The sequence below is a fragment of the Colossoma macropomum genome, unplaced genomic scaffold (assembly GCF_904425465.1).
Source record: "Colossoma macropomum unplaced genomic scaffold, Colossoma_macropomum, whole genome shotgun sequence".
NCBI classification, from domain to species: Eukaryota; Metazoa; Chordata; class Actinopteri; order Characiformes; family Serrasalmidae; genus Colossoma; species Colossoma macropomum.
Window position 1 is genome coordinate 22,014,354 of NW_023494805.1, and position 25,298 is coordinate 22,039,651.

General features: G+C 37.8%; 3 protein-coding genes across 3 annotated transcripts in view; 1 reads left to right on the top strand and 2 right to left on the bottom strand.

Moving 5' to 3' along the window:
• The first annotated feature begins 5,347 nt into the window (after positions 1-5,347).
• gpha2 (glycoprotein hormone subunit alpha 2) lies at positions 5,348-6,860 on the top strand. Its single transcript, XM_036597671.1, has 3 exons — positions 5,348-5,465; positions 5,619-5,803; positions 6,756-6,860. The coding sequence occupies exons 1-3, from the start codon at positions 5,348-5,350 to the stop codon at positions 6,858-6,860; spliced, it is 408 nt and encodes a 135-aa protein (XP_036453564.1).
• A 1,283-nt stretch (positions 6,861-8,143) lies between these two features.
• On the bottom strand, positions 8,144-13,667 carry LOC118826440 (glycoprotein hormone beta-5-like). Its single transcript, XM_036597414.1, has 3 exons — positions 13,229-13,667; positions 10,556-10,751; positions 8,144-8,332 (listed from the first exon to the last, which is right to left on the bottom strand). Exons 1-3 carry the CDS (start codon positions 13,342-13,344, stop codon positions 8,144-8,146), a joined length of 501 nt encoding a protein of 166 aa, XP_036453307.1. The 5' UTR covers positions 13,345-13,667.
• Positions 13,668-14,980: 1,313 nt separating this feature from the next.
• ppp2r5b (protein phosphatase 2, regulatory subunit B', beta) overlaps positions 14,981-25,298 on the bottom strand; it is a 36,319-nt gene continuing 26,001 nt past the window's right edge. The window contains exons 8-13 of the mRNA XM_036597361.1: positions 22,774-22,827; positions 22,596-22,646; positions 21,706-21,825; positions 19,013-19,140; positions 18,111-18,212; positions 14,981-17,723 (exon numbers count right to left, since the gene is read on the bottom strand). Coding sequence (XP_036453254.1) covers positions 17,555-17,723; positions 18,111-18,212; positions 19,013-19,140; positions 21,706-21,825; positions 22,596-22,646; positions 22,774-22,827 — 624 coding nt within the window. The 3' untranslated portion in view covers positions 14,981-17,554. The remainder of the gene's footprint in view (positions 17,724-18,110; positions 18,213-19,012; positions 19,141-21,705; positions 21,826-22,595; positions 22,647-22,773; positions 22,828-25,298) is intronic.

Here is a 25,298-nt window from a genome sequence, read left to right on the forward strand (position 1 = left end):
TGAAATTCAGTTGATTAATGTGTGTCATTTACATTATGTTCCAACCCTGACTTTAAAGCTGTAAGATTTCAATCCCCTTTTCTGCATAAATGCAGTTTAATGTGACTACTTGAATATGAATTCCCTCAAATGGGGCAACTGTGTGTCCATTTGTTTTCCACATGACATACCTGCTTCTTTTGGAATTTTAAAGCTGTTATAACAGGCTTACCATTGTATGAACCGTGTTACTGCAGTAAATCAGCACCTGTGTTTTTTTACATTTCTTTCACATAATTAGGCTATTTTTCAATAAACATCAGGTGGAAACTCTACTTGTTTCCTGTCACTTCCTCAGTAAGCCAGGCTTTGCTCTTCACTAACTTGTGTTTGATGGACCGCTCTGAACAAGGTGAACTCATCGGCTGTGCTAAGTGCACTTAGGCCTTGTGCACTCGTTCCCCCTGCCCCAGCCCATTCTTACTATTCATGCATTTACCTGACAACTGCCTTCTCCAAAGATCATTACTGGCAACAATATAGAACAATTAGATTAACTTCTCAAAGTGTGCTAATTTTAGGTACATGACTCAAGTCCCTGGAGCCACGTTTTGCCTCTTCTGTTTTTTATTTTCATATGGTTTTGAAGCACCGTAACCTGGAAACACGAGAGCATGAAAAAAGATATTATTAATACGTCCGCTTACACTTTAAGCCGGTATTACTGGTGCCATGACGACAAAGGAGAGTATGACAACAGTTTTCCCCTCTCTAACATAATGTGCTATTGCGCTATCATTCAAATTTTTGCCCTTTTGCCCCATGAGTGAGGTCCACTTTAATCTTCTTGGAAAAGAGGCTGGTCCTCTAAGGTTGGCAGTTGCTTATTTTTTCTGAACTGAGGCTTGTTCTGATGAAGGCATAACTGTAGGATAACAATGCAAAACGGGATTTGCTCAACATCTCATTGTTCAATATGTTAGTAAATTAGATAATAATCAGTGTTCAAAATTTTAGTAATTTTTTTATTCAGTATTTTAGTAGTTCAGTTTCTTAGTAAACTGTATACTGCTCAGTGTTTCAGCAAGATACGTGATGAATTTGTTCAGCTCTTACACATGCAGAAATACTGTGGTTCATTCAGACTTGTTTGGTTTGCTTGTTTGTTTGTTTGGGATTTTTTGGTTTTGTTTTGTTGAGTAACGCTACCATTAGGACCCTTCGCCTATGTGAGGTTATCTTGAGAGGCAGGGGGCAAAAATGATGTCACCCATTTTTTCCAATGACATCATAAGTTGTGCATGTTAGATAATGATGGGTTTTAATTGCATTTTTGTGCATGACTGTGCTATTGTAGTGAGGGTATTCAGGGTGTTATTAGTGAGAGTATTGTGTAACAGTTTCCTATCAGTACTGTTACACAGCAATTAATATGTGCAGAACTTGAAAGGAAAAGCTCCATGAAAAAACCATACTTACACAGTTTACCCCTTATACCCAGCATAGACATGTTTGGTGCCTGAAGGTTGTCTTTAGTTTTGCACTGGAGCTGCATGGCTATATAATATAATATAATGGAAATCTTTGTCCCCCAAAAAGAATAAAACAAAAAAAAAACTGATGATATAGCCAGTAGCTAGCAATTCTTTGCATATCAGATACATTTTTATAAGTATAGATACTTTGCCTTACAAAAAGACACACATGAGACCAGATATGGTAGACGAATAGATTTCTACGTATTGGTCAAAACACACCCACACACAGACGTTTAGATCTAAAGTGTCTATCTTAGATCTTAAGTCTTCATAACCATGTCTAAACTTTCTTTTTTTCTATAAGACCATTCTAAGGAAACAAAGAGATAAAGAAATGCATAGATAGAAGTATGGACAAAGAATAGATAGAGAAAGAATGAAAATCTGGCCCTTGCAGTTAATAAAAACACAAAGCATGACTGGATCTATATGAGTGAGTTGGGTGACTGGGCAGGGGCATTGAAAGGTTGCTACAAAGGGCACATATTTAACATTACTTTCTTTACAATGAACTTTTTGAAACCTTTTTTGAAAGTTCCCCTACCCGAACACACTTGCACACCAGACTCATCAGTCTCTGTCAAATAATCCAGCCTTTAACATCCAAAAAGCATCGTCATAATTATGCGTGCCTTAAATTGATGTGAAGGTGATGTCTATGTGGATAAAACACAGTCACAATAAAACTAAAATAACTCCCCAGTTCGTCCACATAAGAGCCGATTTTACTTTCCCCACATAAAAAGCATGTCAGCACATTTTTTTTTTTTTTGTTTGGTTTTTTTTTCCACTTTTTTTTTCTACTTTTTTTTTAGTTTTTCTCCAAGCTTGGCTTGGACAGTTTTATCACCCCAGAGTGCAAGGAGGCATTTGGTTTGGGGATAATTCAAGGCTCGCTTTGGTTTATGGATATTGAAAACGTTTTCAATTTACACTTCTCGGTGTCTGACCACTTCTGAATGTGGTCTTAGTGATACAATCATAATCAGATCACAGTGTGTCCTGGGGGTGTTTACACTTGGCTTCTCATGCGGTCAAACAAAATCCAAATGCATCACTAAAAACGCGTTGATGCAAGGTGCAAATAGGACCCATAAGTTTCCAGTGAAAATGTCGCAAGGTTTCAGGTAGTCATCAATGGATAGGTGGTGTATGTGTGAGTTATGAGGGTAGGGGGAGTGTTATGTTTTCAGAATTTGTGGGGACAGGGCACCATAACTCCAATGGGGCATCAAAGGATCTGGCCTTGAAAAACAGACAAAAGTCTTTGTACACACAGAGACACATAGATGTTTAAAACAGTGCATGTGGGTTCTAGTGGGATACTGAGGTGAGTTTATTGAAACATGGAAATGTTGATTATTCATATTTCCATTCTTTTAGACATGCTAACAAATGGTATTTCATTTGTAGATTTCCTCTGTCCTTGTCCACCACCTACACTTCAAAGATGCTGGGTCACGAAAGGGAGTCAACGATGTTGGAGAAAACGAAAGAACAATTAAGTGAGGAAAAAAAGAGATGTGGTGCAGTAGAGGACACTGAAGTCTGTTGAATAAAGGAGGGGTCTCATACACAGATCTGAGGAAAGGATAGTATGTGGGCGTAACTAGGTGGGATGCTGGAGGATAATTTTTACCTGCACTACTTATAGTAGTGAGAGAGAGAGAGATAGAGAGAGAGAGAGCTCTTAGAGTCAACACACTTGTTTGACTTAGCTTTACACACCTGGATAGCGCAAGATCCACGCCTACAGGTAATCTCAAATCTATGCCTTACTTGAACCCATTTTTATTGTAAAAATGTTCTCAATACATGCATTATTTTATTATAGCTTTGCTTTTAAAGTTCCATTTTTTGCACATGCATGGTTGCAGTTTTTTTCTTAGCAACTGTATGTTGATCACTGCTTTGAATTTGTATCTTATGATCACTCTGTTTATGTCATGTTACATAACTGGTTTGTATGATTTAAATGCCTTCAGTTTATTCCAAAAATCGTTTGGAGTGTGGCAGTTTCAGTGTTGATGACAATTCCTGCTCATTAGAATTTCCTTCTGAGAGGTCAGTGTTGCTCTAATGAAGATGTAAAACTTAGAAAAGATGCACTTTCCAATCCAAATGTGCCATGTTTTATGTAAGTTTGTTAAGGTCTAATGTGACATTCAGGACTGTTCATTTAGCATTCTCTTACTCATAAAGAATATTTTATCTTAGTCCTTAACTGGATGAAAGCATGAGTTGGTGCCAACAAGATAGAGAGCTGGAATGACTAATAAAAACAAACTCTAAGCAACAGCTCACTGCATGGAAACCCTGGTACCATTTGAAGGGAGAAAGTGGCAGAGTTCCCTCCCACCTAATTGACAGTGCAATTTGTCGCCCCCCAATAATAGAGTCCCAAGATGATAATCACAGCACAGCTCTCAAAACGGCAGAACTGGAAAGAGCAAGAGTAGGTCAGGGCGGCTTTCACTGAGAGGGAAAGATTCATCTCAGGGAAAAAATGACTTAACAAAGTGTGTAAATATTATTGAACAATCCGAGAATGACGTGGAACACAGAGAATGAACAAGAAATCCAGTTTAGTACTATAAAACAAATAGTTCCGGTCCTGAAATCTGAGTGGCTGAGCTACGTAGCCATGTAAAGCTATTGTAAAATACTTAATATGCAGACATATGACTGCACACATCAGTTTAATTCTGCGCCAATTGCACCAAGTTATTACACACTATTGTACAGCTCATGGAATAATCTTTGATTAGTATGTTGCTTGGCAACTCTGGATGGAGAGTTGCTTTCCTTGGTGGGCGATTTGTTTATTGTGGCATTATTAATTACAAATTATTAATTTAACATTTGTGTCTTTATCATATATTGCCATTTTTTAAAAGCAATACGCCACTCAAGCCCATGTCACTCAAGGCCATTTACATCATGCTGTGCAACACCACTTAACTGTGGTCAGTGTCGCTAATACATCTCATGGCTTGCTTTAGTGTTTTATGACCAGTGTCATCATGTGAAAGAACTTCATGTTAGTGCATCTTGTTAGTTTGATTCAAATGAGGGTATATTTCCTGTCATACAGCCTTAGGACGTGGACAGGCATGTATATGGTGAATATAAGTGTAGAAGTAAGAAACAGTCAGCACCTGACAAGAGAATAAAGGCTGCTTTGTCAGGATTCTCAAAAATGTTGACATAAGGAAGGGGGTTTCACTTCAAATGTTCAGCGTATGAAGAGCTGCAATTGTGTTTGCCCATAGAAATCTTGTCAAATTAGAAGAGGATGTACATGTAAGGATCAGTTGGATAGGAGAGGGGGGACTGGGGAAATTGTGAGAAAGTCTCAGTCTTTTTTATTATTATTATTGTTGAAATGTTCACTGCATAGGACAGGAAAGCCCCAGATGTGAGAAACTCAAAGGTCTACTGTTCATGTGTAACTGATACAGCAAGTGACTAAACCAATGCAATACATTAGATAGGTGTCCAGTTCTGGTATTCAATTTTAAAAAAATACTTAATTGTTACTTAATTGTAATTGTCCCACATTTTCTATTCAATCATACACAGGAGAATTAGCATATACCGACTTTGCTACCTCAAAAAATGCATTGTTTTTTAAATGCAGACATATTTTCAGTCAAAGCCCGTTGGTTTATTTAGTTGTGTGTTGGTGGGCCAGAGTCTAGCACAGTTTGGTGTTTTCTTTGCTCGAACACTGCAGAAAATCACCAAACAAAACCAGAACTGGACACCTCGGAATTCAGTTTGAAATATGCCAACATATAATTTTTTCTCATGCGCAGGGCACTGACTCCATGGCTAAACGAGTGACCCCTGACATGCTTGTGCTCTTGCTGCCCATACTGCTGCTGATGCTGTTGATGCCATTTAGCTGGAGCTCTGAAGGGCTGAGCCCAGGCTGCCACCTTTATCGTGAGTATATACACACGCACAGAGCCGAGGTCAGACAGATGGTGTTAGTGTCACATCCATGTTAATTTTCAATACTCCTATCTCTCTCTGTTTCTCTCTCTCTTCTCTCTCTCTCTCTCTCTCTCTCTCTCTCTCTATCTCTTTCTCTCCCAGCATTTAATGTGACCATCCGGAGTGACCGGCGGGGAACCTGTCGAGGGGCCCATGTAGTCTATGCCTGTGTAGGCTACTGCGAGTCCAGCGCTTTCCCCTCACGCTACTCTGTCCTGTTGGCCTCCAACTTCACACACAACATCACCTCCGCCTCCCGCTGCTGCACCATCAGCAAGGCGGCCAAGGTAACAGACACACAGCAGAGATGCCACAGTGGAGGCAACGTGCACTCATATCAAACCACAGTTCAGCTAATAATTAAACAATAAGTGTTAATGCAAATATATCATGGTGCCTATATATCATGGTGCCTACATGGTGCATATATCACTATATTATATGCAGTACTGTGCAAACGTTTTAAGCTGCTGGGAAAATGGTAATTTAAAGCTGTTTAATTGGGCAGTAAGCATTTATTTGCTCAGAAAAAATACTTATGAATACAGTAAGCAGTGACAATATGTTTGCTTATTAGACTGATATTGATATCAGCAAATAATTGTTTCCTCTTAAACCTGATGGAACTGCCAGTGGTTCCGTACTTGAATTCCTCACTCAATACTTAGTCAGTAACAACAATCGATTTCCTTTGTTCCTGATTAATAATCATTATGTTGTAATAAAAAATGAGGTATTGCTAGAAAAAAATGTATTGCTATTAGACCAAGTTTAAATTTAAACTGACATTTGATATTGTTTAGTGTATTCCACAAGAAGAGAATGTTTATACAGGGAAGCTGGGTTACTGTACTTGCATTTTATTCATTTTACTACTTTTGTAATACTATACAAATCAATGTCACATTGCTCTATAATAGTAATCCAGATACAAATAGTCCCAGTTTCTATGTTTATATGTGCATATAGGATAAACATACAGGCATATTGGACATAGACCTCAGTCGAGATTTCTCAAATCAGTGCATCTCTAATAAATAGTATAACATAATTTAGTATAGTGTCATGCGGTGGATTTACAATACTTTTGTTATGTTATGACCTCAGTAATACCTTATATTATTTAAATCACTTTTGAACAGTAGTGTGAATGTAAACATTCAGGCACAAAGCCCATTAATAACACAGATACATTTCTTTATAAATGACTGATATTGGAGATGCCCTGTCTTCCCTCAGGTCAAAGTTCGTGTGGAATGCCCTCGGGGCCGTCACCATGACGACATTGAGATCTTGACAGCGCAGGCCTGCCGCTGTGACATGTGTCGCAAGTCCCGTTACTGAGCCTCCACAGCAACAACAGCCTGGCCTGCTTTAACATCACAGAACATACAGCACAGAGAGAGATTGGGAGGGGAGAGAGCGAGCAACTTGACACAATTCTAAACATGCTCAAGCACTTCAAACATGCTTTATTTCCTGTTTAAATTCATTGTTTTTTAGTACCTTATTTTATAAATGTGAGACAGATTTCAAAAGGGATTCTGACAATATTTCAAAATTTTTGCATAATTAAATGGTGAAGATGTGAACAGAGTTGTTTAATATTAAACGCTTTGTTTTAGAGAAACAGGAGTCAGACTTGCACACAATGGTGGTGATAGGAACCAGACATCTGAAGTGTTACTGCGTTGATCTGGTGACAGTTATGTTGCCTGATGCCAGAGACACTGTTTAATAATAGTTTTGAGATAAGGTTTTCACCTAAAATCTATTTTTAAAATTCTCTTCATGATGGAGGGATACATCCAGGGTGTTATAAGGCAAAATAGTCCTCAAAGATTTTTTTGCAGATTTACCACTATTTTACTGTTATCAACATTACATATAAAAACTCCAAAGATACTAACATGTTCACTGTTTTAGATAACATTAGTAAGTGAAAGGGTTATATTTGTGCTGTAGGCATTACCGCTCCTCATTCTCATCACCACCACTGTAAAGAAATCAAGTGTTGGTAATTTTCTTGACAGTTAACCATACCACTATGCATGACTTTGTTTATGCAGAAATTTTGAAAAATTGGTGGAATTCCCATTTAATAAAACATGGCTTGAATGCACAAAAATGACAACAACCCACTTAACCTACTGCACAAGTAAATACACTATGTATATGCAAAAAAGTACATTTAAACCAGATTTTGATTCCTGCTTCATGGATGACATAAAGAATGTATATACTTAATTTATATTTGAGAATGTTCTTTTGCCTAAGAGTGAATGTTGCAGTTTGAGAGAGAGAGTAATGTGTTCAATCTATTGATGAAATAAAACGGAAAACGAATTCAGTACCCTTTGTGTTGCTTTTTCTGTGGTGTTTCTAAAGAGGTCTAAAGAGGCTGTTGTGATTAATCTCTATGTAACGTCAAAGACGTATTGTCAGCGTAATCGATGCAATGGTGGGGTGTTTTAGAGGCAAGTGGTCTAGAAATGACACAATTGATATCAGTAGCACTTCACAAATAATAGTTTATTCATGCATTCAGACAAATGCTGATACATTCTCACAGAAACCACTAAAGACACAAGAGCATGCACTGTATGTGTATCAGAGGGTATGAATGCTCAGAAGGCCTCACACTCCGTGTAGTGTGAGGAACAGGCATTACATTCACACTGCAGGGCCTGAGGGTAGTGGTAGAGCGGAGAGATTCCGGGCAGGCAGCCTGGTAAGCGGCTGGTCATGTGATGCCAGCGGCTGTAGGTGCAGACACGGTGGTGCCTCTGAATGAACGGAGGCTCCGGAACTGGCCTCTAAATCACAACACAGTACACCAGCTTAAGGGAACAGTTCACTAAAAAAAAATCACATTTACACAGTTTCACCCTTACCCTAAATACAGTATATCAGCCAAGATACGTTTGATGTTTAAAGTTTACGTCTTCAGTTCTTACACTAGAGCTACAAAGCTAATATAATAGAAGTTTCTGTCAACAGTTCCGGGGGACGGAACCATCTAATATACACTACTGATCAAAAGTTTGGAATGAACTTTATGTTCAACCAAATGGGCTAGTTATAAAAGATGCGGTTTAACTTGAGTATAAGTAGCATGTGCATAACAACAATTGATACTACACAATGACTTTCTGAGATTTCGGCAGGATCTGCCAAACATCACAACCAATGATGTATATCGCATCTTCAGACATTCTCATCAGCACAAGAGTACAAGAGTTCAAGAGTGAAGGGCTTCAAAATATATCTGGTGATTTACAAAGATAATTACAAAGGAAAGTTATATCACTGAAATTTAGCTGTCTAGTAAACTCAGCAGTAAATTTTCCCAGCTATCTAGTAAAGTCAATGTTAAATGTGTAGCTAATATTCCAAAGTATCCACACTCAAATCCTTGTACATTACCAGCATATGTGTTCAGGCTTTGTGTCATTCAAACTTGCAACCCATAAACACTAACTTAGCAGGATGCACTCATTCACATTTGCCATGAAAGTCTTATTGAATAAGCTGTGACCTTTTCAACTTGAACAGCCTGCAGCTCCTCCACTTCTCGGTCACATGCAAAATACATTCCCGCAATGTTTTTCTTTCACAGTCAGAAAATTCCACTGTCAAAACAAAAACGCAACAGAACAGTTCTGCTTTACTGGTGGTGCTACGTCACTGTTAAGCACATGATTCTCTCTTTTACACTATGCTGCTGAAGAGAATTTCTAAAAATTGTGAAACACGTCTTTAACTGTTATCTTTGACAGATCTTGCTAATATTTCATGTAGAAAGTCATTGTTTAGTATCAACAAAGATACCGGTGCATGTCATTATGCACACATTGCTTATACCAGAAGTGTACTGCAGCATCTTGTGCAACTAGTCAATTGGCAGATCAATATATAACATGATTCTGTTAGCTGACATTAGTCTCATTGTTCGGAAATCACAAGTTTGATTCCCAGTGATGCCACAGTGATCTGTTCCCAAGACTACTACCAGGACAGACACTAGCATGTAACCACTGCAATATTCTTAAAAGGTGGAAAGGAAATTCCAATAAGAAGCTAGAATCAGCCTCGAGAGATTAGCCTATCAAATCAACGTCATTATAGGAAAGTCTATTCACTCAGTGGCCATCTTGGCAAGGCCGTCAGGCAGTTATTTCCTTTATTTCCTTATCTCTTTGAATGGGAAGAGACTAAAAACTCAAAACTGAAGACCAAATTACTGTTATAAAAACAAATTTAAAATCACTGGTAAAATCTGACAAAAAACGCTGCATTAGAATATTGTTCTGGCTGTTTTCATTGAAGCATGGGACTTTTTCCCATAAAAAGATGCCATGTTGACCTTTACAATCTGTCCCATTTTTTTTACAACCAGTGACCTGTTTCCTCCTTTACAATGTCTCTGATCAAATTCAGTGTGACAATGTGGTGTTTGCTAACACAACAGTTTGTTCACTACAGACTTTATTACTGATTTCCTAGTTTTCACATGTTTATCATGTGAAGAGATACAGCAGCGGCAAGAACTGCAGAAAACCAAGGTGGCACCGAGAAGATGAGAATAAAAACGGGAAGATGAGGACATATCTGAGCAGGTGGGCAGTGATAAAGGTTGACAGGACGTTAACTTAGGGTACTTAGATAACAATAGACATTTGTTTGTAGCATATTGACTGTCATGATTATGTTGCACTTAAAACAAAAGCTTTCATCAGTACAATATAAATTTATATTTATATTTACAACATAAACCTTGGTCCTACTAAAAGAGAATTAAACAAGGTATTCTTAAAATACTCACTAAAGTTACAGTAATTATAAAGTGATTTTTACATTTTCAATAAGTATCAGCTACAACCAGCTATGAGTAAATTAAGGCAGTACAGTAAGCATTCACAATTCCTGCTACTGGTTTCCCTTAATATGGTAATTATATAACTAATATATTTATATAACATATTATGTTCTGCCAGCTCTACCAGAGTTTCGCATATGTGAAGCAGCAAATTGGTCACCTCCCAGGTGTGGCAGCGGCCCCAGCATGCTTCTGTGTGTATACGCAGACTCTTGCAGCCAGGCTTCTGAGCCACAAAGGAGAAATCCCGCACAGCGCAGCCACGGAAACTGTGCAGGGTCGTCACAGCAACAGCAACCCCAGCAACCAGGAGCACAAAGGTTACAGAGGTCAAGGGGTGATTGCTGAGGCTCATGCTGCAAAACAAATTATGAATAAAACATGACTCAACATGTGATGCAACAGAGAAAGGAGGAACTCACTGCAGTGTGGTCACTGATAGCTCTGCCCACAGAAAGAAAATTCCTGGGAAAGAGAGCTCAGAGGATGAGGATTCCTGGAACAGACATGCCTATTCAAGTCAATGACGTGTGGCACTACCAGCGAGAACAGCTGGCGCCATTCGGATGCCAGCTGTTAGAGACGTATCAGACATATTAGCTCTTGTCATTCAGTTTTCTACTATTAATTTTTTAATAACACTTTACTGAAGGGCGGCTAAGGCTACACAACACTTACATAAGACTTGCATGACAACTGAAATAAACCTAAATAAACATTAATAAAGGCTTATTCCAATAAGTGTGAACAAAACATTTTCTGAGGTAAAATGTCTTCAGAATTGACAAAAAAACACCCTTTATGACAACTGATGCTTGTTGAAATAAGCCTTCAAAGATGTTTATGTAGGTTTATGTCAGTTGTCATGAAAGGCTTGTGTAAATCCCATATAGAGAATGAATGCATGGGCATTTCATTAGTTATATTTGAGATTCATTTAACATACATTGTTTCATTCCAAAATATATTCCAAACACTAAGGTACGTTAAGTGGAACTGTATTTTTGGTCATTTTCATACATTTTTCAAATGCATTTGATCCACAGATTTTACATCTATTTTTTTCTATATGGAATGTCATGTAAAAATGCTGCCCTTCAGTAAAGTGTTACCCATTTTATTTAGACTTTGGCAGACTTTTATCACATGAACACTTACGGAGAAAATGATGTTTCGGAATGGAGTCATATTAGAAATTATCTGGAGTTCCTGTATTAAAGGAGTGGCCATTAATACTAAAGTTGTTAACAAAGACTGAATGTAAATTGTCAAAGATTAGCATTGTTTAAATAAAATCATGTTAATTGGTGGCTACTGTCTTCCAGTCATTGTTAGCAATATTAGCATTGATGGTTAAACCAGAGCTGGTTTATGAGGAGCCTGGCCACTTCCTATTCCCCTTGTTATATCAAAAACAGGTATGCTAAACAGCAGAGGGCGCCTGTGAGCAAGTCCTCAATGAATAGGAGTAAATGGAGCTCAACGGCTAAAAAGGAAAAGTTCAAATAGTTTCTAATTGCTTTCCCAGAAGCTTTAATTTTAGAAAGTAAATGGATGTATTTCACTAAAAAAGCAAAGAAAACTCAACTGTATGTTTCCTTTTTTCTACAGCAAACGGGTTTTGGGCAGCGGAACGCTGGCATTACTGTTAGTGAGTGCTGACTGGTCGGCGAGCAAAGCAGCTCATTGGCGCTCACAGACATCATGGACGTACATGAGATGCTGTATAAACTCCTATAACTTGAGTATAAAAGCTCTTAAAAATATAGCAGCAGTGTTAAAATGTTTTATGCTATTCAGTGGTCAGGAAATTAATGTATCCCTTTACATTAAAAATGTTTAAGCACTTATAAACTATGATTTTGCGCAAATGCTCCATCTTAACCAGTTCATTTTGGACTCCCTTCGGAGCGCCCTCTAGCGTTTGAGAAACCCAGAAGACATTGCAGAGTGGTAATTCTCCTCTCTGCAAGTTTTCTGGTTAAAACAGAGCCGGTTTATGAAGAGCCTGGCCACTTCCTATTCCCCCCATTATATCAAAAACAGGACTGCTAAACAGCAGAGGGCGCCCACGAGTGAGTCTTCAATGAATGGGAGTAAACGGCGCTTAACGGCTAAAAACGAAAAGTTAAAATAGTTTATCATCACTCGCCCAGAACGTTTCTTTAATTTTAGAAAATATAAGGATGTATTTTACTAAAAAACAAAGAAATCTTACCTGTATATTTCCTTTTTTCTACAGTAAATGGGTTTTGGGCAGCAGAAGGCGGGCATTAGTGCTAGAGCGTGATGATTGATTGGCGAGCGGAGCAGCTCATTGGCTGTTTGAGCTCACTGACGTCATGGACATACATGAGGCGCCTTTTTAAACTCCTATAACTCGAGTTTACAAGCTCTTAAAAATATAACAACAGTGTTAAAATGTTTTATGCTGTTCTGTGTTCAGGATATGACTGCATTATTTTACATTAAAAATGTTTAAGCATTTATAAACTATGATTTTGCTCAAATGCTCCATATCAATCGCTCGGGAGCGCCCTCTAGCGTTTGAGAAACCCGAAAGACATTGCAGAGTGGTAATTCTCCTCTCTACAAGTTTTCTGGTTAAACTATTCTTTTAAATGTTGTTTTCATTCTCAAAGTGCCCCCTCTAATGGTCATTAAAGGAAGTTCAGTTTCAATCCAGTCTGACAGGGATTGAATCAAAGTTTGTACTGTTAACTTCGATTAAAAAAGTGTAAGCTTTATAAATCCTTCACAATTCTCTTTATATGTTTCAGTGAATGTCATAGCTGCAGCTCTGTGAGTATCATTGGGTGGTGTGAGGTCTTACCTGTCGTGTTTGGATCCTGTGTGAAGAAACTGCGTTGTCCACTGAAGTTCACAATGACTAAACCGAGAGAATGAAGTCAATTTGAACCCTGCTGGGTCTTTATAAAGCATTTCCATTCGGGTTTGGGTTTTACTGTTGTTCTTTTGAGGCTACTCTGACACCAGCGCAATTAAAACACAATCGCCATTAACCAGGAATAGGTGCCAGAAAATGACGTCACACTGTAAATATTGTTGCACTGTTAAACGCCCAAAAGTTGGTGATGTTTTTGGAATAATGTGCGTTTGGGTAACGTGAGCTTTTAGTGGTATGCACGTGTTAGCTCATGGAACCCAGACAGATTAAAATGACATTCAATATGGCAGTGTTGGACCTTAAAGAGACACTCCGGCCAGAATGAAATAAAACCATTGCTACATCTGTTGTAAACCTGCCTACTTGCATCCCACAGCTGTGCTGCGTCTCTAGAGCAAGAATATCTGGTTTAAAGACAAAACTTCCTCTGATGACGTGTCTTGAAAATGGAAGTTACTTTTGAAAAAACTACAACTGCTTGGGTGGATTTGTGAGGGTGGGCTGTTTGAAACGATCAGTGTTGCTTGGTTGTATTTATAAGCCTATAAATCAGTGGCTACAGTAACAGTGAATATTTCTTCATGACTCTGGAGGGGATACATACCGTGGATGTAAGACGTATTTGCGTAATGCATGCTGGGTATTGTAGTGAGACAGCGTTGATGAACGAAAACAAGGAAATGATATAAAATCGTGAATTCTGTCAAACTGATGAGGCTGAGGGATGCAATGCTGCGCAGCAGAATACTGCATTAAACGACAAATAACATATTTAATGCTACTTTTAGGCCAGAATGCCCCTTTAACCTGTCTGTTTCTGACAAACCTGCCTGACCAAGGTGGGTAAGTGAAAGTGATTGGACAAGTTGACATTAAAGTCTCAGATAAGGTGGTCAGTTTTCACCAGAGGTGTGTGTAGCCTAAACCAGTTCTCAATTAAAAAACATTGCACTTCTGTGAATAATAAAATAATGACCAAAAACAAACTGAGTACAAGCATGAAAGTGGCAGGTCAAAAGTCTAATACTCAAATACTGAGGAATTTGTGGAACTGTAGCACTACATCAGCACAACTTCGTCTCTTCTCTTTTTCTGTTCTTCTTTTTGAAGGATTTTTGGTCTAAACATACTAACACTCCAAAATGAGAGGTGTGACCAATCACAAGGCAGTACAGATCATATCATCATGTAACAAAATGTGGATTACATTCCTCACAGATATATTTGTAAGAAAACGTGTTGTCATTTGAAAAAACCCAAGAAAGAACAAGTCCATTAAAATTTTATGTAGTTATATGCAAACGTTTGGGTGCCTCAAGTCAAATTGCGCTGTGTTGATTTTCTAAGTGAAAATAAGATCATGCATTTTAATGCACAATTATTATTTATTTGCTGAATTTAACAGATTGGGAAAAAAAAAACAAAAATATGTTCTGTGTATAAGTTATGCCACATTTTATATTTTATATTAAATGTAGAGGGTGTTAACTTATTTTCACTTAAAAAAAATCAACATGTCATTTGAGCAGGGGTAATCAAACTTTTGCCTATGACTGTAAACACACATAACTGAATAATGCTATAACTACCCACCTCTGATTTTCACCTTTAACCTCTATCTTTCTGAATGCGTGTGTGGTCTGCTGCTGTGTGTGAATAACGACATATAAACACGTATTTCTCAATGTGAACTTATTCAACACACATTTTCATGTTTATATCCCATTTTTTTATACATTCATATCCCAAAGCCGTTGGTCCCCCAAAAATACATTGCTATGTTTAAACACAAAACATCAATCAAGAGGACAGTGCAAGTCTAGTTGAAGTGATGCTACGTTTGCTTACAGTTCCAGTCCTTTTATTGCCTTCTCTACTCTACTCTACCTTTAACTTACTGTTTCACATCTCAGCTTTCTCTTTACGGGAACTTTTCCAGAACCTAGGAAAAGATGAGCTAGCGCCCTTTTCAAATTAACAACAGAATGAGTGATGGTGATTTCTCTGTTCTTGTTTTTTGTTTGTTGTCAAACAGAGGCAATGTCAGTGTAGAACCAACAACCAACATTGAGTGTTATACAGTTAAAATTACAATCAATTTGAATGGTATGTACTGATTCAAACCCTGTTCATTTTTCGGCCCGGGGGGAGGGTTGACCCCTCGTCTCTGTCACCATTTACAGCAGTACACGCACCCACACACACATACATACATACATACATACATACATACATGCCATACCGACTGTCTTTACCAGACTCTTAAGTATGCTTAGGCCTTCATTCACTTGCAGTCTTGTTCATCAAGCCTCCAATAAAGTCACTCATCAAAATAAATATTAATAAATATCAACAGCAAAACAAGTATACAAAAATAAAAGTAAAATAAAACAAATCAACAAAATGTAAAAATACAAATGAACATCTTTGTGTGCACTGAAGTAGACACTGTGGTAGAGTGAAATTTGCTCAAAAAAAAAAACCCGCTGACACACATTATTCGAAATTGATGAGAATATTGCTAAAGTAACACATTTCGGATGGCGTGTTTAAAACCTCAGAAGAAGAACGGACTAGAGTAATGTATTGTCGTCACATCAGAACAAGTTTAGTCTAGCAGCATACTTTTGTCATGTTTTAGAGGTGCTACACTAGAATACCCCCACCAACACTAGAATCAGACATAGATATTATATTTATATATATATATATAGATATATATATAGATATGTATAGATATAAAAACATCAGTTAGCAATAGAAGTAGTACTTATAGAATAAGCTGTAGAAGTAGGAACATTATAATCATTACTTTTACAGAGATATCATCTTCATAACTCTTCAGAATCATCATTATGTTCAGCATTCCTCTTCATCTTTTTTGGGAGAGAGTGAGTAAAGTCCAGTGGTCAGCAGGAGAGTAGCCCAAACCAGTTCCACTTAACCAACGACTTGTGTGTGTTTGCATGTGTGTGTGTGTGTGTGTGTGTGTGTGTGTGTGTGTGTGTCTGTCTGTCTGACAGTCAGCTCCTCATGCAAGTATGATTTGTGTGCCCTTGTTTGTGCTGCTTGTGTCTTTGGTGTATGTAGGTGTGTGTGTGCATGTGTGTATGCATGATTTTGTATAGATGAGAGGAAGAGAGAGAACCAGAAGGAAAGGAAAGAAAAGAAAGTGAAATAGAATGAGTAAGATGTGTATGGAAAGAGTAAAGAACATGAAGAGTGAGAGATACTCATCTTATTAATCTGCGTCTCACTCCTGTATGACATTTATTTATTTATGTGTGTGTGTGTGTGTGTGTGTGTGTGTGTGTGTGTGTGTGTGTTGTATCTACATATGGACAACCTGTATTTGATCTGTTGTGTTAACAGTGTCTGTATTGTACGCACGTGTATCTGTTTCTACACTGTAAAGAACTGATGTAAATTTACAGCAGAAACACTGCAGTAATCTACTGTATTCTTTAAACACAGCAGACTGCTCTGAAATATGAGGAATTCTGAGTGAAACAGGTGTGTATGCATGATTTTGTATAGATGTCACAGAAATTAAAATATTGGATTTTACAATAAGCTGGAAACTGGGCAGGACTTTGAGCAGCCTGTCTCTGAATACTGTTGATGGGGGATGGAGCTTCCCAGCATTACTTGTGATTTTGTTCATTTTTGTTAATTTACTTTGATTTTTTCATCTGCAGATCATTTCACGAGTTTTCGTTTGCTCATTTGTTTTAACATGTTATTCCTTCCTGAAAATATGTTGAAGTGCATGTTTTTCCAACCATCTTGGTGTTTTGTGTTTCAGTAACTAGTTCATCTTGTAATTTTATGAGTAATGGATATTTGGTTACTGCCATCTTTGCCTATACCAATACATTTTGTAGTAAAACTCAGGGTCCTCTGACAGCTGTGGGTGCACATTAGAGGACATATGAACAGTCCATTAGAAATACAGGAGTGCAGGAAAAAACTGTACAAATACAGTGATCAGCTGTATTTAGAAAACTGTTGTAGTTGTACTGTAAATAAACAGTAAATCACTAGAGAAATTGCTGCCAGTACTGTAATTTTACACAAATTTGTTTACAGTGTAGGAGTGTGTATTTGTGTGGTTTGTGTGTGTGTGTTGTTAGAAGTAGTGGTTGTTTCTAGAATAAAAAATATTTTAAAACAGAGTGAGTTATTATGTTTTTTCCATATTGATATGTGTGTGTGTGTGTGTGTGTGTGTGTGTGTGTGTGTGTGTGTGTTCTAGGTGGCGTTGGCGGCGCTGTTCTCTGGCTCATTCTTGCTGTTCTTCTCTCTCTCCTGCAGGTTCTTCTGGTTGCGGCTGGCTTCTCCCAAACTCTGCAGCCTCCGCTCCTGCTGCTCCTCCAGACTCCGCCATAACTCAGCACGCTCCCTCTCTCTCTTCAGCTCCCTACAGAGAGAGAGAGAGAGAGAGAGAGAGAGAGAACCAGAAAAAGTAAAAAAGTTAGAACATATAGACAACCCAACACATCTGGCACACACACTTTTTATATTATTTAAGGACAATTTAAGGCTGTGTTTTTCAAGTTAATCTCTATCTGCAGCATCTGTAACAGTCGATTACCGTAGATAATAATTTACTGTGCCTGCAAAAAGAACAGAAAACCTGTTGAGTCAAAACAATCAAGATGCTGAAGCCCCCTGGCTTCCATTAGATTTAGTGTTTAGAGTCAATAGGTTTTCTGTCCTTTTACAAAGTGCAAGGAAACTCATCAAATTTACTGTATGTGGTGACTGAAAATTAACAGTGGACACTGGACGGATGAACCAAACTCACTTCTGTTTCTCCACCTTGTAGGAGGCAGTGAGGTCATCAAAAAGTTTACTGTTCATCTCCATAAAGGTCTTCAAGACGTTGTAGATGAGAGACACAATCGTTCTGATGAAGAAACAAAAAACAAAACACAATAGATGTAAAACACTACGATATGACACTTTTGATCTTACAGCAATTGCTATTGTTTAGCTAATTAATAATTACTATTAAAGAAATAACACACACATTTACCCAATTTCCCCCTTACCCCAAATCAATCAGCCAAGACATGTTTGGCATGCAAAGTCTGCTTCATTTAGTTTTGTACTGGAGCTAAGAGGCTAACAAAGCCACCATAAGCATAATGCAAACTTGCTTCAAACCACATTTCGAATATTTGCTTTCTGACATGGTACGACCTACTGTCATCTATACCAATGGACAAAATTCAGGCTTCAAGCCGGCTTCTTCTACTGTTTTTAATTATGAGATTTCCTGATGTTCTGATGCAGTTTTTTATAGATACCAGTATGTCATACACTGTCAGAAAACACATGAGCAAGTCTATTTCAGATTACTTAACAACACACACATAGTAACAGCACACACACTCTACACAGCACATAGTTTGCTGTTCGAAAGGGCATAATGCAGATTACTTGATTAACTACATTAGCCTCATAGGTCCAGTGCAAAAGTAAAGAAGCAAACTTCAAACCCCAAGCATGTCTCAGCTGATGGACTACACGTGGGGTAAAGGGAGAACATTGTGTAAATTTGATTATCTGGCAACTGCAATGGATAAATAATTACAGTTTTGTAGGGAGACTTGGAAAAGAAGATAACTGAGTTTCATAACTGTCAGGGCTGAAGTGTTGCTAAATGTTCTTTTTAAGAGGAACGTTAGTGTGGCTGTTACTAACTGGTTCCAGTGTTCTTTGGAGACTCTGTAGAGTGTGCCGAAGACCAGAGGCAGGATGACCTGGCAGTTCTCTTCGATCAGGCTCAGAATGTACTCATTATTCCAGAAATACAGAGCCCGCTCTGCAACCTGACACAGACAGAGAGACACACAGAGTTCAGCACCAACAGACTGACAACACTTCACAAGCTAAACTCTTTCTGCCATACGGTGAAGTGCACATTTCTGATGATCACTGTGAAACAGGCGGGACTGAATATTTACATCGGATCCCAGCTCTGTTAACCCTCGAGTCCCCTTCTAGACACTCTGAAACAGCTCTTCCTACATTTTTTTACTTACCTTCTGTTGAAGGTGTGAATTCTAGTTCCTTGAAGAGCCTTTCAATTGGTGATTATTTAGAAAAGCAAGTTTGTAAATGAGAAAAAAAAAAACAGCCAATCAGACACAAGAAATCGAGATACGCCTGTGTGTGTGTGTCCGCATGAGCCAGCTCTGAACGCTCCAGCTGTAAATAACACCACAGTGCTGTTTGAATAGAGAGTACGGAGGAAACGGCAGCCTTTCTGTGTTCTGTGTAAAGTTTCACAATAGCTTCACCGGAGTAGCACTTGTTTGACAGTCAGTGCATTTAAATGCACTTAATAATCTGATAACTGCAGAAAATCAGATTGTGTCAATATTTTGTGCAACATGTTTACTGGGGTAATCAGATAATGGGAAAACTCCATGTCTACATGAGCTTTGCAACCAGCCAATAAACTTACAGAATAAGATGTGATGTAAATGTAATGTAAAACTTGTCATGCCGCTGCTGTGTTTTTTATATTAGTTAGTTTTTTTAATATCAGTATACATCGTTTAGAAGATGAAGAATATTCAAATTGAATATTCATGAAGCATGTAGGTGGTTTCAGCATCACTCCAAAAGTGTTTCGGTACCATCTTGCAAGTGCTTTGTTAAATTTTGCTGGCTGTTTCCATGACAGCACTTTATTGTCGCACATGGGCAGACTGAGAAATACGAAAGAAATCAGAGTAAGGGTATTCATGCACTGAAAAACCTGATTACTGAGCTAAAGCCCAGCTCTTTTTATCAGTTTTCTAGAAATCCAATAACAGCCTTAATCCAACCTAAGAGCTTGGAGTATGCTGTTTACATGACCACTTGAATGATCAGATAACGGCCAAAATTCAATTTAATCAGTTAAATTAAGTTAAATTAATCTCAAGAACTATTGTTTCAGCCCTCCAATCACTGTTTAGTAACCAGTGCTATCAAGCTTTCAAATCTTGAACAACGCCATGTATTTTGAATTTAAAGCTCCAGCTGCAGTCCAAATATGTTCATAGACATAGAGTGAAAATTACACTGCGACAGTGGAGTTTTGTTTTTTTACCTGTTTACAAAGCTAGAAACAAATAAACAAAATGCCAGCTTGTGTTAAAAAAAATTGCTGCGTCTTCGGTCTGGGATTTTGGTGCTCTTTTAACTAAAAAGCTAATGTCTAAATATCAAGGCAAAAAAACGCTAAATGGCTATATTTAAATATCAAGGCAAATGTCTACTCCCACAAAGGTAAGATATAATGGCCACGAACATTTTTTCATGCCTGCTGTGGCAATATGCTTTAGCCTAGGATGCTTGACTCATTCGGTTTGCTGTGTCGACATCTCAGCTGTCCGATTTGAACTGTTATGACATTTCCACTGGGCCAAAGTGCTACCTGTGGTGATTGGATGCATGCTTTACAGTGAAATGTGTTGAAGTGTTAGGGTGTGTAAATATAGCATTCTTGTTGATGTGAATAGTCTGGCTATTGTTAGCAGATGTGCTGGAATGACGACTGCACTGCTGTGAGGTTGTAGCCTGATGTTATAGGGACATGATGCATTTGCAAAATGTAACTACTCCCTCACTAGTGTATATAATCATTTTGGTTCTGATATAACCTACATAATGTAGCCTATGTTATGTTTTCTGCCTTATTAGACATAGTGATGAATAGGACTGAAGTACAAAGCTGCTGTTTTCCAAACACAGTTGATCAGAATAGATGAATTATGCATATTGGTGACTGTTGTTTTGCATGTTTTTAAAGTTTGTTCAGGGGTCACAGGGTTGTATGGATAGTTCACTGTATAAATCTGTACTAAACAGCCCCAGGTGCCGCATAAACATACTACCTGTCAAAACTCACTGGTAAAATTTTCTAGGTCCACCACTGGATGTGTGAATATGAAGAACTGTTTTAAGGTTTACAGAACCTCCACATAATGTAAATATTCTAGGAAGCAACCACAAATGATTATAGAACCTTTACATTATGCGAAGACTCTTTAAACTCATATATTTTCAAATTTTGTTCTTTAGAGAAAGCAAAAGTGTTTTTTCTATGGCATTGCTCAAAGAACATTTGCAGCATTTTTTGTGTAATGTATAACAAATGACAGTGCTAACACTACTCTTCTAAGGGTTAATCCCTTAAACTGCTGGCTTATCATCCAGTTCTTAATCTTCTGGCTAATTAATCAGTAACTAATGAAACGTGTATGTAATTTATGTAGTTGGAGTGAGGACCTGAAGAGTGGGCTTGCATAAGGGCCCTTGCGAGTTATTGGGATAAGGAGCAGGAGATGGTATGTGGCAGTGTAAAGATGAGAAGGAAGAGGAAGAGGATGAAAGGAGCAGACCTGGAAGTGAGGGCTGGAGATGCAGGCAGCGATCTGCTTAAAGAGAGGCTCCTGCACACGGATGAACTGAGACGGCTCAATGACATCCAGAATCTCCTCGATCTCCCCCAGGAACATCACCTGAAACCACAGTCCAGCATTAAATACACAGGTGGAGTGGTTTGAGTGGGTTGTGAAACATTTTGTCACTGTGCAATGAAAAATATGCATACTTCACAAAATATGAAGGACAGCTGCTGTGATCAAATGATGTAGAAACAAACACTGGAGATACATTTTTTGTTGTTTTTGTGGACAGTAATGATTATATTACTTGTTAATAAAAAAAATAATACCAACAAAATAATATTATATTTTATATTTCATAAATGTATGATATTATATAACGTTAATATTTTTTCCCACCTGCCGGTGCACAGGGGCATAACAGCTCAGAATAAGACATTTCAATCAAATATTATAGGAAAACAACTACTTTGTCTCCTAAATGATTTGATATGATGAATCATATTAGATTCCAGTGACATAAACTAACAAGGTATAAATGGTCAGTTTTAGTTTCTGGTTGATGTTAAATTTGTAATGTCGCAAATCCCACACACTAAATAAAGCATAAACAAGAAAAATAGAAGGTAGCTGAACTCCTTAAATAAAAAAGCAAGAAAAAATACAGATCAAAATACAGATTAAAGTGGAAGATGGAGGTTAAAGACAAGGCTCAGGGCTGTTATTATGTTTGACCATTTTCATGCCTCCATCCATTACATTACAAACCAAGCATGAAAATGTTTGAATCACATGTGAATTGCTGTTTCATACGGAAAAACACAGAAACCATTTTTTGTCACATCCATCCATTCATCATCCACACACCCATCTGTGTTTCTCACCTCTTTCTGGGTGCATGTTTTGGGCCAGTATTTCAGCAGCCCTCTGATGATCTGAAAAAAAAAAACAGAAAATTACACATCTCATGATACTAATATGTCACAACCTCCCACAAGCTTGAATATTGCTCATATTGAGTTTTTAATGTAGTGTTTTGTGTATGATTTTGTAGTAACTTACATATTCTGTAACAGTGGCATCCTTCTCCATAAACTGCACAACACAGTAGGCCAGCTAGAGGAAACAACAGACAGAAAATAAGATTTGTGTGTGTGTGCGTGTGTGTATGTGTGTGGGTGTGGGTGTGTTTGTGTGTGTGTGTATGTGTGTGTGTGAAGCCATACATTAACTGGAGTGGTGCCTCTGATTCAATGAGCTTCTATCAGTGCTTTGATTTTGTTAATTACATTAAAAGCTTCCTCAGGCCTAATCAAGATGACTCAAACTCTACCTTGTAGCAAATTTGTACCAACAACCTTTAACTAACTACAGTACGTTGTCGCTGACCAAAGAAAAACATGTATCTCCAACAGTAATTTTACAGGAAAAGGGCAAAACGTTCTTATCTTTTAATGTATGTTAATAAACAGCAGTTCAATTCCAAGTGATTCTGAAGCATTTCTATTTGTCCATTCTTCATGAAATTTTCACACTATGTAAAGGACAGCTTCTGAGTTCAAATGATGTCAAAAAATAAAAACTGACAAAACTTAACTTGGGGGATTCTGTGTTATTTCCTTTCAATAAAATGTGAATTTTCTGACAGAGGGAATTCCTCCACTCGAGGTGACAGTCTTCTTTTCTACATATTCATCACATTCAGTATTAGATTACTCCCTCTGGATAAACTGTGAATTCACTCCGCCCAAATTCATAGCGTAACATTACAATCTAGTGCACCAAGACATTTCGCTCTGGTTTAAAACTGAATGAGCAAAAAGCTTGAGTGCATCTCAAACTGCCAAGAAACTTTAGATGCTTTTTAAGCCAGTATCAGCCAAAAACACAGAGAAAAGAAACACTGCTAGCAGCCATGACATAATGCAACACATTCATTTTTGTTAGTAAAAAGTTCACTTTTTAGGCTGTTTGAGAACATGTGGGTAACGTGTGCCTGCTGACAAATAAATCAATGTTTTTACTACCTGAGTAATATATTAATAGTCACAGTTGGACAAAAAACTTGTGTTTACAAAATGATAACTTTACAGGAGAAGAAAAAACATCCTTAACTTTTAGTGGAAGTCAGTGTACAAAGATTTTATTCCAAGTAATTTTGTATTATTTCTGGAAAAAAAAATGAAAACAAAGAAAAATGGAGACATAAAGCTGTGTTCTGAGAGCAACAATATCTTTTAGTAAATTAACTGTGAAAGGTGAGCTTCCCCCAGTCTCTTCTTGTGTCTTGTTATGTAAAAAATCAGTTCTATTAATACAGATACGAAGTAATTTGTCTTCTGTGTAGTAAAATCTACAGGGGTAACCTTCACAAAATAGTATTCATCAATGTATTGGGCACCTCATAATCACCTCTGCCACAATTCGAACCTTGGCTTCTAAAGGCCTGTTTATCTGTAGCTGCCATTTTCAAACAGTGTGAAGAACAGTTTAAAATGACTGCAGCCATTTTAAAGCTGCTTTTAGTGTTGCTGCTAAACGGAGTCACATAGTTCAGGGATGTATCTGTATCTGATGATTTTACGCTTTTCTGTCTGTAATTGACTAAACATCTTTACATTCTCACACTCTGACAAGGAATCTGACCCAATGACTTTAAACAATACTTCTGTTATAATTTCATATCATCTCTCTTCCTCTCTATCCTTCTCTCTTTCTCTCTCCTCCATTCACCATCCAGTTCTTCAGAGAGGAGTGATGTGTCCGGGATCTACACAGAGTACAGGTCAGAGGATGCAGAAGCATGATGCTTTTCCAAAAGAGCTCCCCATTCCTAAGTGTGAGTATTACATTTGTCTTTCTATCACGGGTGGTTGCCGTGGTGAGGTGTGAGAATCGCCGCTGTGTGCATGTTTGTCTTGGAAGAACTGATGTCACGCAGGCTTGCTGAGGTTCTCCTCAGAGTGACAGAGTGAACAGTCTAATTTCCGGACTTTCTGCTTTCACTAGTCTCTATAATAACAGTCTCACTCCTCTCCCAACGCTTTTCTACATGAACGTGAAACCTTTCTATATAAATATGAGGGGTGCAAAAAATGCATACTGTAAATTCTATTATGTTTGGTTGGCATGAAAAATATCTGACCATTTTCAAAATTTTGAGAAAGGCATTCTAAGGCCCAATCCCATTTCTTATTTTTACCCCTACCCCTTGTTTTTGAGTGTCACCTTGCCCCTTGGAACTGAGTTACAAGGGGTAGTGGTTGAAATCTTCCCCTACAAAATGGGACAACCCTCCAATAAAAAAGAACATATATGTTGTCTATCTATGTAAGTATTAAATTATTGACAGCTTTGTTTGATCGGTGGATCAATGCATACATGCATAACATATGGAACATACATATATGTCTGATACATGGTTGAATACATCCCAATAAATTGTTACAATGTTATCTTGTGCATTTTAAATACTAAATTATTTAAATGTGGCAAGGAACGAAATTATTTTATTACACTGCTACAATGTGCGTGTGATTAGAGTTTAGTTATGTAGCTATTATACTACTGTCACTTCATTGGGAAGT

Bases quoted from the DNA above. Each gene is read 5' to 3' on its own strand.
- gpha2 (XM_036597671.1), top strand. From the start codon at position 5,348: ATGGCTAAACGAGTGACCCCTGACATGCTTGTGCTCTTGCTGCCCATA. The intron at 5,466-5,618 runs GTGAGTATATAC...TTTCTCTCCCAG, and splicing joins CCCAGGCTGCCACCTTTATC to CATTTAATGTGACCATCCGG. The intron at 5,804-6,755 runs GTAACAGACACA...GTCTTCCCTCAG, and splicing joins CCATCAGCAAGGCGGCCAAG to GTCAAAGTTCGTGTGGAATG.
- LOC118826440 (XM_036597414.1), bottom strand. From the start codon at position 13,344: ATGGAAATGCTTTATAAAGACCCAGCAGGGTTCAAATTGACTTCATTC. The intron at 10,752-13,228 runs GTAAGACCTCAC...TTTGTTTTGCAG, and splicing joins ACAGGATCCAAACACGACAG to CATGAGCCTCAGCAATCACC. The intron at 8,333-10,555 runs GTGACCAATTTG...GTTGTGATTTAG, and splicing joins GCCGCTGCCACACCTGGGAG to AGGCCAGTTCCGGAGCCTCC.